Raw genomic sequence first — 13166 nt, 5'->3', positions numbered from 1 at the left:
GTTGCTCTGGATAAGGCCTTGGCATTTGCTCTCGCTGCTTTCTCCTCTTCTCATCAGCTGTCGTGTAGAGCACAACCTGTGGATGTGCTCCAGTGCATGACTTGGGGGCTGGTTGGGGGATAATGACAGAACAATACTCTTTTTCAGCCCTCTGCGCAAATAGGCAGCATGCCTGAAACATTTCTCCATTCACTTATTCAAACGCAATATGTCCTTTTGCTGCATTTTCTTCATATCCGCATATCTCAAACCACCTTCATTTTCATGCTATTCTTGGTGACTGATGACATTATATTCGGAGGAGTTTCCCAACTGGGCCTTGTGACCTTAATTAAAGAAACAATGCAGGGAGTAAAGGGAATATGCCAGCCATTAGAGGCTGGTATCATCTGAAAGTGGGTAGGCAAAACAGACACACAGAGCTGGTCTACAATGGGAACTTACTTCGGCATAGCTATGTCTCTCAGAGTGTGAAAAATCCACACGCATGAGAGCTGTAGCTACACCGAGCTAACTCCTGGTGTGGACGGATGGTGCTAGGTTGATGGAGGAATTTTTCCGCCTCTCAGGGCTTGTCTACTCTATCACTTTTGTCGGTTTAACTTATGTCGCTCAGGGTTGTGAATAAAACACCCCCCTGAATAACATAAGTTACACCCACAGTAGCATTGATGTAGACAATGCTATGTTGGTGGGAGAGCTTCTTCTGCTGATATAGCTACTGCCGCTCATGGAGGTGGTTTAATTATGCCAATGGCAGAGCTGTCTCCCATCGGCAAAGAGCGGCTATGACTGATTTTACAGCTGTATGCTCGCTACTGTAGTTGTGGCTTGAGTGAGGTGGATTATCTACGATGGGAGAATGCCTCTCGTCGGTGTGGGTAGGGTCTACTGAGGTGCTGCGACTGCACCGTTGTAACATTTCATGTATAGACAAGCCCATAAAGATCCCTCTCAGAGCCAAGTTACAGCAGTGTGCAAAGATTCGGTTGCACTTGCTTGGAAACAGGGACCAGATGGTCCCTCACTCTGTGGGGGTGTGCAAGGTGCTTTCCCTCCTCCTTTGTATGCTCTGAGCAAGGGAGAAGGTCAACTGCAGTCCCATTGTTTGGGGAGTCACAGAGCTGCTGTCTATGCACCTGGTGGGGTGCAGATTCTCCCAAAGGGGGAAGGGCAGAGGCAGGCCAATGTCTCCATTCCACCTGGAGTTGGCCAGGCACAGAGAGGGAACTGAGTTAAAGGATGGGGGCTCCTGTGTGTGGACCAGGGAGCCAGGCAAGACGTTGTGCTCCCCCCAGGTGGGTGCGGCTCTACCCCATTCCTAACATAGACCTATGGCTTAGAGGCACAATCCCTCTGCCATGTGGAGCCTGCCGTGGTGCCAGCCCATCACTAAGAGTAAGCCTGGGAATGGGAGATGCTAATTGTGGAAAGAACCCGTCCTGCAGATGGGCCATGCAGGAGCTTTGGAACTTACTGGGGCGCACACGGTTCTGAGAGAGTCTCACTTGCCCTGGGACAGCCAGAAAGGCTGCTCTCAGACAGTGCTACAGATAAAGCCCAGCTGAAGACTAGTCTCGCACACACACACACAGCAACAACAGTCTTATGGGACTTTCTCCTTTTGCATGTTCTGTGTGTAAGCCCATGTGCTTCATCACAAACGGTGACCTGATCCCAGAGACCTCTACTGAGGTCACCAAATCCCTACAGCACGTGCCGACTCCCAGGGAAGGAGTACACTGCTTCCCATCTCGACCCTTCCTGCCACGTGGAGCAAGAGATAATGCATTTCTCATTGTTCTGCAGTATCCTTCCCAGAGTCCTGGATTCCAAGGCCAGAAGGGACCATTGTGATCATCTAGTTTGACCTCCTGTCTAACACAGGCCAGAGAACTGTCCCCCAAATCATTCCTAGAGTAGAGCTTTTAGGAAAACATCCAGTCTTGATTTAAAAATTGTCAATGATGGAGAATCCACCATGACCCTTGATAATCATTCAAAGAGTTAGGCTATGTCTACACTGACAGTGGCAAAGTCGTCACCATCAGATCAACTTATCTGGATCGACTGACGGTCAATGAAGACCCGCTCAGTCGATCCAGAAGTCGACATACTAAAACCACCTCCTCAAGTGGCGTAGCGCTTCAGCGACGGGAACGTGATTCCCATCGGCGCAGTGCAGTGAATACAGCACGCAGAAGAGAAGCACAGAAGTCGATGGGAGTTACGCAAATTCTTTGTATACTTTGCATAACTCCCATCGACTGCTGCTGAATCGCCGAGGTAAGTGTAGACCAAGCCTTAATTACCCTCCCTGTTAAAAATGTATGCCTTATATTTCTAGGCAGATCTGTTGGCCCAGATCCTCTAAGGTTTGAGACCTTGAACTGTGACTTCTGGGGGAATAACCCTAAAGAAATGATATCGCTCTTCATAAATTTAGTGCTGCAGGTACTCAGGTAAAAAAGGAAGCCCTAGCTAGAGGTGCTATCAGATATTACACACTTTTCAGGTGCATCATTATAGCTGTCGCTTACTGCCAGGAATCTTGCCCCTAAAATCAGTGAGCTAATGAACACAGAATGTGTGTGGCGGTTTCTCAGTAGATTGCCAGACCCCGCCGAGTCTCAGCTGTGTGACTGCATTAAGGATGGGTAAACCTTGAGAAATTAGAGGTTTTGTGATCATGCAAACTGGTTTTGGCGTTCACAAAACTTGCTCTAGTTCACAAGTTTTTCTGTCTTATTGCTTACAACCTGTTTTTTTTCCAACAATGATTCGATAATAATTAAAAAATAAACGCCCACATTTTTCTAGATCACAGGGAGCCTGTGCTATGTACCATATTAAGGACAAAAAGCTCTTTCTGCCCTCAACTGTTAGGCTGTCAGCAGTGAGACCTGGAGATGGTGTATACAGTAGCTGTTATTGCATTAGTATTTCTCTATGTATCTTTTTTCACAGACACTATATATTTATTTTGCTGCTTCATTTCTCACCAATTTCTTCTGCGGGGGTTTATTCTCTCTGCCCCTCTTCTCTCACTTTTCAGTCTTCCTCAGTGGGATGCAGACACAATAATGTTCTAATTCTGGCCCACTACCTGCAAATAGGCTTGGCAGACTTTAAATTCTTTTGGGGGCAGTGACTATGTTTTGTTATATGTTTGTATAGTACTCGCCTAACATAATGGAGCCCATCCTGTCTGAAGTCTTTAATGCTATCACAAAATAAATGTTAAATGCAGTGGCAAAAACTGTGCTAATCCAGAGTGAAGGTTGCTTGGAGATGGGCTGTCCCCTTGGAGAACGCTGAGCAAAACTCAAATGTCTGAAAACCAGGAAATGCACAGTTAATGCAACCTTAATTCTACCTTTTTTCAGCAGTGCCTCATATACCCTGTTAACACCTCCCCCCATTTTTGTCTGCCAAGGCCCAGTTGCTGAAATGTACAAGTTCTTCGTCCCCTTTTACACCCTATTCACTCTCATCCACAGGATTCCATTGAACACTATTGAATTGAACACTATCCAGACACATGTATCATCCCACCAAGTCTCTGTAATGCCATCTAAGTCATAGTTGTGTTTATTAACTAGCATTTCCACTTCTTCCTGCTTATTTCCCCTATTACTCGCATTAGTATACTGACATCTAAGATACTGATTTGATTTCCCCCTATGTTCTCTCTTGTCTCTCCCTTATCCCTGTTATAACAGCCCATACTCCCCCCCTGATTCTGACCCTTCGCCCAGGTCTCCATGTTTTTGACTTACCCATGTCTATAGCACATTGTGTCTATACATAGTACATGCTCACAGTGGCCATTGGCACTGTATGATTCAGGAGGTGCTAGATCCTGGCATACACTCTCACACAGCCCAACTCCCTGGGAAGAATGCCACATGTGTACAGTTTAAGAGCCACTTCACTTGAAGACAGTAGAGGGAAGGTGGCATAGGCAGCTCCCTCCCCCTCTTTTGTCCCATGGGCAAGAGTGAAGGGCTTGTAAAAGGAAGCAAAGAGTTGTATATTTCAGCAATTGTAGGGTTGGCAGAGTAAAGGGTTGTATGTGTGTGTGTGTGTGTGAGAGAGAGAGAGAGAGAGAGGCATATTGGGGCATTGCTGAAAGAGGGCAGAGTTAAGGTTGGATGGGTAACTTTAACTGTGCATTTCCTCATTTCCATACATTTGAGTTTTACTCAACTCAGCATTCTTCAAGGGGACAACCTACTTCTGACCAACCTTAATTCTGCATTAATGTTGCGTTTTTGCCATTGAATGCCCTTGGTTTTTTAACAGAAAAAGGCACGTTAGTAATCATTTAGGCAGTTGTATATATCATGTCCCACAGTTAGAATACTGAGTCAGTTGCCCCTCGCCCTGCACACATATCAGCTGTCCTCACTACTCGTACTTCAGCACACCTCCCAAGCCATGCCCCGCGCCCATTGAATGCATTCCCTCCCTTCAGCCTGGGCCCCTCCCCACTACTGTAGCGAAGCGTCTCTACCGCAATTAGGGAACGCATCTCCCTGAACTCTTCACCCCCTGGTATACAAACATTTCTAATACCATTGCCTCCCGCCTCATATAACCCAGCTCACGTGCAGTGTCTTGAGTAAAGTGAAATAGTGTTGGGTTGCAGGAGATGTTGGGCTGAACTGGCAGAACTGGGGGTTGCAATGCCTCCCTCACCTGAGTCCCGAAGCTCTCTTGCCTGCCATCCATCCCCATTTATCCCCCTCCATTCCCCAGGCCCAACACGCTTTCCCCTATTTCTCCACCTCTCCCCCCCAATAGCCTTCCTATCCCCAGAAGCAGTCACATGTCCGCTTTCTGCCCCCCCAAGACTGATTCCAGTTCCACACAATAAAATTGCCAGCCGTGACTCACAAATTGCTGCCACCTCCAGCCATTGAGTCCAAAACTCTCTGTCTTACATGTGCTGTTGTGATGAACTTACCCTTCGTTCTTTTAATGGAAGGGTGAGTTCACAGCCACAAAGAGGTCTCTGATTCATCCGTTAAAAGACAGCAAAAGGAGCCATTTTTTGCAGGGGAGGAGGGGGAATGTAACTCAGGAACCATGTGGTTATATAACCCCAAATTAGGCTCACTAATGCTACCCTATGCCTGTCTGAGACACACTAGATTTCAAAGCCTTCTGAGTAAGTGTTCGGATGTTAGCGCACTTACAGGATTCTAGCTTCACAGCATAGAAAGCAGCAGGAATGGAAACCCTCTAGCTGTTTTCCTGTGTTGGTGCATGTGCAGTGTAAAAATGGACATTTTCTAAACTAGTGTTCTTAGTTTGGGTCCCCCAAAAATGTAGTGGTGCCATGCAGTACCTTGGGTAAAACTCAACACATTGAGGCTGTTTTGACCTGCAACATGTCAATAGTTTGATTTCTAGCTCTGGGCAAAAAACAACCAAACCCCACCTAGAAACTTTTTTTTAAATTGTATTTTTTTCAGGGCTTATATATGTGGAACACTTGCTCCCGTGGCTGCAAATTTGGGTCACTAACCCTACCCTATGCCCTCCTGAGGCACACCAAACTTCAGAGAAATCTGACTAAGTAAGTCGAGTTTAGAGGACTTAGAAAGGCTGACCTTTAAACAGACACATCCTTAACTAGAGTGGCTGCTGCACCACTGTAATAATTTCTCAGATCCCAGACAGGCATGGGCAATGAACTTAGAGATAAACAGGATGCATTTGAAAGCATTCAAGTGCCTCTGTACATTGGAGCCATTTGGAAGTTTCTGAACACGGTACGTATAAATCTATCTGTATCACTGGTGGACGTCAAAAGGATTGGGATGGCTGAATATCTAGAAGTTTGGGTGTTTTATCCAAATCACAATGAAACCTTCAAATCTTTTTATCCAAACTCACATTTCCCCAGAGATATCCGGGTGTCCTCCTTTCACTCAACAGCCCTGGGCTTTCTTCCTCCAGAGTGCCAACATGGGCATCCCATTCACTCCACTTCCCATTGACTTAATTACTCCAGCCCCTGTGAAAGACAGGAAGTACGTCAGTAGGAGCAGCTCTCCCGCTGATGTAGCACTGTCCACACCGACATTTAGGTCGGTGTAATTTATGTCACTCAGGGGATGGCTTATTCACACCCCTGAGAGATATAATTTATACTGACGTAAACTGTCGTGTGTACATAGTCATCATCACATTAAAAATGCAGTGATATTCCTCCCTAAAGTACCACTTTAAAAACAGGTTCCGTGACTGTGAATTGACTCCTCAGGGAAGCTGAGACAATGACATATTAATATACGTAGCATTGCCTTACCAGTTGAAAGTTACCAGGAAGTGGGTATTTTCCATCCCGGGGTTAGCAGAAGTATCTGTGATAGTAACATAGCATTAGTAATAGTAAAAATATCATAACCAATAATTAAGAAGGATTTCAGTCTGTTTAGCTGATCAAAGAGAAGTTTGAGGTTGATTTGGTTACAGTGTGTAAGGACCTTCAATGGAGAACAAACATTGAGTGCTAACAGGCTTATTGACCTAGCAGAGAAAGGTAGAACAAGAACCAACAATTGAAGTTCAAGCCAAACACCAGGTCCACATTTCTGACAGAGGGCAATTAACCATTGGAACAAATGACCAAGGGAAGTGGTGAAGTCTCCATCTCTTGAAGTGTTCAAATCAAGACCAGCTTGGACTGTCAAACACAAGTCAATGGGCTTAGTGCAGGGGCACCTGGGTGGCCTTTATTACACAGGAGGTCAGACTAGTTGACCTATTGGTCCCTTCTGGCCCCAAACTCTATGGATAATATTTTGCACTTCTATACAGGCTTTAATCTAAGGTTCACAAAGCATTTTGTGGACCCTGAACTGCATAATTTCCTATCCGACTCTGAATGTATAAGGTGAGACCTCAGCTGCACCAGAGGTCTACTCAGCACATTCAGCAATGAGTGGGACAAGGTTGCTTTTAAGCTATCTTCACAGTTCCCGAGATGCCCTGTTAGAGGGCAGTCTAGCTCAAAGGCATCTGCATTTCCCTTTCTGGGTAATCGCTGCAGGGCTGACAGGGCCCCAGCCAGCTCTACTATCACACAGCTGGCGAACAGGATCAGGGCCCTCCTAAGAACTTCCCAGGTAGGGTGACCATACATCCTGTATTGCCCGGGCCAGTCCCCTTTTTAAGCCCTAGGCCAGTGTCCCAACTTTTTTTGGTAAAACTGGGCATCTTACCAAGAGCCAAAAGGGTGGGGTGCACCCCCTTAGAGGGATTTGGAGGAACGTTCAGGGGTGGAGGTGAGTGGCAATGCCAGCTCTGCGTGGCGTGGCTCGGGCAAGCAGTGATGCCAGGTGGCTTGGGGGGCCGCAGGCGAGCAACTTGGGCAGCTCTGTGGCTTAGGCCAGCTCTGTGCGGGCGGGAGGGGGAGCCCCACATTGTGGGAAGCAGGCAGCTTGGGCGAGCCCCTGGTGGGTGCGTGTGTGGCTTAGGCGAGTCCTGCACAGTGTCCCATTTTCCCTTTGGGAAATATATGGTCCCCCTAGTCCCAGGTCTCATGCACTAACACATGCTGGTGTGTTTGTGTTTCCAACAAGGGAGAGAAATGTTAAAATCAAAAAGAAAAAACAAAATCCTCTCCATTTGTAAAGCGTTCAGGAGAACATTCCCACACATTACATTTTCTAACCCCTCCATCCTTTACAAAACAAGTAAATGCGGGCCCCACACAATTTAACAGTGTTCCTTTAAACAAAAATGCAGCCCATTTCTTTGTATTGCCACTGAATTATTTGCATATCCACAGTGTATCCACTAAACATACATTTGGCAAGAAAAACAAATTCTATTCTACCCCTTGAGCAACAGTACAAAGTTAATCTGCCGACATGCTTTTGAACTAAAAAGCTTTGATCATGCTAAACATTGCATATGGTTCAAAAAACAGTCTTCTCCTTCCCCCTGTAATTTATCTGTAGACTGGTAGTAAGTACTAATGTGAATTTGGCGGAGGGAAGATTTCTGTTTTCCATGAAGTATGGAGCTGCCAATAATTCAGTCAGCATTATATGAAAACCAGTACGCCACTCTGCAGCTAGTAGGTCAGATTCATCCCTGGTGTAACTTCAGAAAAGTCAGTAAAGTTTGCTGAGGAGGAATTTGGTGTCAAATTCCCTTTTCCTGCATGAGCCTAAAATGCTGATTATACTGTGATTATGATAATAGGTTTCCCTCTGTAGAACAGATAAATTGCACATAAGAACTAAAGTGCTGACCATAATCCATTCATCCTGAGTTCATGTTGAAACTAGACATTTAAAAATATATCAAGACAACTGCAACTTTGATGGGGAATATATAATGGAGTGGGAGAGAAACATGAAACAGCCCCAACATCTAGCTTCCCACTTTCCTTTCTTTGATGAAACATATCTCTCGATCTCTGATAGGGATCTAGCTGATAGGCTGATAGGGATCTAGCAGTCATGTCTAGGACCAACTGTTGTTTTCAATCTCATGCGTAGTGGGATCTCCCCAGAACAAGAGCCCAGGGCAAACTAATCTGGTAGGTGGGGGCTGACAATGGGGAAGTTCTAGTGTGTATAATATACAAAGACGGCAGCCAGCCAGAGCCCAGAAGACTGAACAGTCCATAGGAGGCAACCCTGTCCCTGGCCATTGTGATACCACAAAAGGTTAGGCAGCCTGTGCCAGGAGGGGGAGGTGGGTGATGAGAGAGCTCATTTGGAACCAGAGAGAGGGCTCTCTGGGTTAGACAGAGGGAACTGAGAGTCAGGGAGAGGTAAGGATTGTGTTGGGGAATTACCTCATTAGGTTAGGAGAAAGGGTGGGGAAGGAGAACGAGGAAGAAAGGAGCCTTCATCGGTTTTGGAGAGTCATTTGGAATTGTTAGGGTTAAACCTCCAGACTCCAGCTTTTTTTGAGGTTCATTCCTGTGGGTCAAGTAAAAAGAGCCTTTGGACAAAGCAACTTTTCCAGCCTTTTGAAGTGGTCTTGCCAACAGCATGCTGCATACATCAGTGTTAAACCTCATGATTCAGTGCCTCCCATTTGTAACCCTACCCCCCAACACTGAACCCCAATAACTAGACAGATTCAGGGATCTGGTCCATGCATTTCATTGCTTTGCTGCTGCACCTGAGCCGCAAAGCAAATCTCTACCCTGTTTCACCAGCATAATGACTTGAATGGAGTTCCTCTGGATTTCCACTTGTGTAACTGATGGCAGAATTCGCCCCTGTGCTTGCAGATCATCCTGGCACAGTAATAGTGACTGCGGTAGTCATGAGACCCCAGCAATGGGACAGACTCTCAAGAGCTTGTTCCAGTACAGCTTTATTTTCTGTCTCTTAACATGGAAGACCATTGAGAATGCCCTCTCCATAACCCTAACGTAACAGTTTCCCCTGGCAGAATGCTGGCGCTTCCGGCAGTGCCTTTTGGGAATAACAGCGTTAGGAGGAGTGGGGTGCTTGCTGTTCATCACTCCCAAATATCTCTGTCATTCTGGGACACTGGCTGCCAGTCTGTGTAGATAGTGACATTAACGCTAGTCTCCAAGAAGTTAGCTCAGTAGCAACAGCCTGCCCTACCCCTCCTGTCAGGTGGCAGCTGGTAGAGGTGATCAGCAGTGGGCAGGTGAGTAGGAAGGTGACAGGCCTAGAATGAAAGGATGGGTTTGCCTGGAGACCGGGAAAACCCCCCAGAATATTAGTATAAACGCAGCCTAATTAAGCAAAGCAAAGATTAAATGCAGGGACTGTACATGAAGCTTTTAACTTTATTTTTCCATTCATCACTATGCACTTTTATTTCTAACCATAGCTTCGAGGATGCTGCCAGATTTGTTCTGTGATTTGTCCCCTTTTCCTCCTCCAGATGTCCAAATGGATTCTTCGGACAGAGATGTTTGGAAAAACTGCCTTTGCGATTGTACATGCCAGACCCTAAGCAAAGTATGTTTGAAGACAAAAATTGCACCAGACTACTTAAATCTCCTGGGCACAGCGCAGCGCTGGACTTAGAGTGGTCTAGCCAGGGGTGTGTTTTGATACAATGTTTGGGTTAGGGCTTAGGGAAACAGGTAAGGGACCAGGCTGAAAGCAAACTCATAGGAATCATGGAAGGGATCTGAGGTGGCATCAGGAGGGGCCACATTTCAGTCCACTTGGATATCATTTTGCTATCTTGTTTCTCTCTTTCTGGTTTTCTTTCTTTCATTAGGTGTCCAATCGAATTCACCGGGGACCGGTGTGAGCACTTCGCAATGATCAGCTTCTCCAGTATGTCTCTTTCTACTTCTCTTTCTCCCTGGTTATCGTAGCGCTATATGACATCTTTAAAACAGGCTCTTCCATTCCTTAGGGCCCCATTCTCCTCTTTTTTTTGCCGCCTAGCTCTGGCTGACATTAATGGGAGCTAAGGGAGTGCTGCTAAGAGGAAAATGAAAGCCCTCACTGTCTCACAATCATTTTGAGTGGTTCTTGCTTTCACTTGTAATTGAATGTAATATCAGATTTTACAGTTTGCTCTTTTCATGCAAAGTCCAAATAAGCAAAGATTTTTGTGTGTGTTGTGCAGAACAGAGTGAGTGATGGGGAACCTCTATTAACATTATTATCACACGAGGAACTGCTTTGTACAATGCACAGGAATCTTTTTCTGAACTTGGAAAGTGGGATCTGTGAGATTCTCTGTACCAGTTTGGGAATCACAGGTAGAGCTGGGCTGAAGACTACCAATTATTTCAGAAGAATGGCCATACTGGCTCAGACCAGTGGTCCATCTAGCTCAGTATCCTGCCTTCTGACAATGGCCAATGCCAGGTGCATCAGAGGGAATGAACAGAACAGGCAATCATTGAGTGACCCATCCCCTGTTGTCCAGTCTGAGCTTCTGGTAGTCAGAGGTTTAGGGACACCGACAGCATGGGGCTGTGTCCCTGACCATCTTGTCTAATAGCCACTGATGGACCTATCCTCCATGAATTTATCTAATTCTTTTTTTGAATCCAGTTATAGTTTTGGCCTTCACAATATTTCTTTGAATTTTCTCAGAGACTAGGCTGTGTTTACTTTTCCAGAAGCTAAGCCAAGCTTCACACACTGAAGTCTGAAGTCTTTGCCTGAAATCTTCTCTGAGGGATGGTTGATGGCTTCTCCTTTCAGAGGTCCTGAAGGGGTGTAGCAGTAGAGATCCCCCCTAATGGGATAAGGCAGATTTACACTGCCTCCAACATGCCTGACATTGTTGACTGAGTCCTTCATTTTTACTATGTCCCTGCTTAGACAAACTCCCATTGTATCCATGTCAGCGGGAGTTTGTAGTGGGCGTGTAAAACTCAGGACAAAATGCTGATCTGAGTGTAAATCAGGAGTAGCACCACTGAAGACACTGGACTTGCTCTGGATTTACACCAGTGTAAATAAGAATTCAGTCCCAGGTAAGGGCTTCAGGCGTTTGCCTGCTCAAATGGTCAATTATGCAACCTTTACACTGAGAAGTACATACGTGAGGAGCCCCATTGACTTCAATGGGACTGCTCAGAATGAATAAAAGTTGCAGAATGAGGCTGTGTATTAGCTGCAGCCGCTCCGTTGACCAAATGTGCTAACATTTGTTGTGTCCAGTAACAGCCTGTGCTCACTGTGGGGGTCCTTGCTACCTGGCTTACAGTTGTGTCCTGAGTTCTGGTAGCTCAGCCATTCCTTCAGAATTCGTGTTTCATGAGGTTTGTGAACAGGGACTGGGAACTTCTGAAATGTTCGCCCAGATATTTCTCCTGAGCTTTTGTCATTATTTCGCTGCTCTGCAAAATGTACACCATGTGCAATATAAGGATTTAGAGCATTGCACAGGATATATTTTATAAACTTGCTCAGTTCATCTGGCTATTATTTGCCCCTAATTTTCATCAAAGGTAAGCCTTATAGCTAAAGAACCCTAGATCCTTATAAGTGAAACTATACAGAGAGGTCACCATTGAGATGTCTTTATTTGCCAACCTCACCACATACCTGGTGGTATCTAAGATTTGTCTTTACAAATTCCTAGAGCACCCCAGTTTCTCCCTTATACTTAGAATAGTAACTATATAGTAACATCTGGCAATTGTAAACTTTATAATAGTTTCTACCACATGCACAAACACGACACAGTGGGCTTTGTCAATGAGGATTTGGCTAGAAATGAGTGAAAATTGGAATTTCTGTCCCATGGAAAATTTTGCTATTTTAACGTTTTGTTTTTGCCCCAAATTGGGATGCAAAGTTTAAATATCAAATTTTTTTGTGGAACAAAACATTGAAAAAAAAAAAAAAAAAAGGAAATGGCAAAATGTTTTGTTTCAGCTTTTTTGATCAAAATGGCACATTTTGATATTTTCGAATCAGAACATTTTGTGAACTGACCCAAAATAGTTCATTGGAGTTGGTTTTCAACATTAAACTGCATTTCCCTACAGTAGTGCATTGACTTGTGGGAGTTATAGTTCAGGTGCAATGCCTTTATTTTCCCCTATGGGCTCCCTGGTAAGGCTATATTTACAGCGATGCACACAGGGTGATGTAACTCCCATGATGCACCATATCACTTGGTCAGAGGGGAGGCTGTATTGCATCATGGAAGATGTAATCTTATCAGGGAGAAGTGTCATAATTTTTGCAAAGAAATGTTGTCTCTTTCGGGCAATAAAAATAGCTTTTTTAATGAAAACAATGAGTTCTGTGTCAGTGAAAAGTGACTTTTCTTTTGTCAGAAACTCCTGGCAAGAAGAAACTATGCTTTGCAAGACTAAAAATGTGACTTTTTTCATTGGTGGTGAGAATTTTTTATTATATTCATGGTTTAAAATGACCCTATCAATTTTAAAATTGCATATTACAAACAAACCCACATCACTTAATCACCCACTGATTATTAAACGTCCAGATTACCTTTCACTAATTATTAGTTTACTTTTTACATTTGTCTCAGTTCATTTATTTATAGCTGGTTTCATTTTCAGGTTTGCAATGCTGCAATGTTTGGATTACAAACACAGCAGAAGAATGTGTATTTGGTTTCAAATTTTTCTAAGTGGAAGATTTAAAGGAAAAAAATAACATTTCTCTTGTGTTATTTTGTTTGATTGTTTTTTTTTCACAATC

At 44.7% G+C, this 13166-nt stretch overlaps 1 protein-coding gene across 1 annotated transcript in view; it reads left to right on the top strand.

Annotated features, from left to right (window-relative positions):
• Window positions 1-13166, top strand: part of NRG2 (neuregulin 2) — a 283100-nt gene that overhangs the window by 228037 nt on the left and 41897 nt on the right. The window contains exon 6 of the mRNA XM_067566827.1: window positions 10243-10301. Within this exon, the coding sequence (XP_067422928.1) occupies window positions 10243-10301 (59 nt within the window). The remainder of the gene's footprint in view (window positions 1-10242; window positions 10302-13166) is intronic.

This window comes from Emydura macquarii, unplaced genomic scaffold (genome assembly GCF_026122565.2).
Source record: "Emydura macquarii macquarii isolate MOO-44397 ecotype Brisbane River unplaced genomic scaffold, CSIRO-AGI_Emac_v2 contig_2768, whole genome shotgun sequence".
Lineage (NCBI taxonomy): Eukaryota > Metazoa > Chordata > Testudines > Chelidae > Emydura > Emydura macquarii.
The sequence above is the reverse complement of the archived record's forward strand: the minus strand, read 5'-3'. Positions and strand labels throughout refer to the sequence as shown.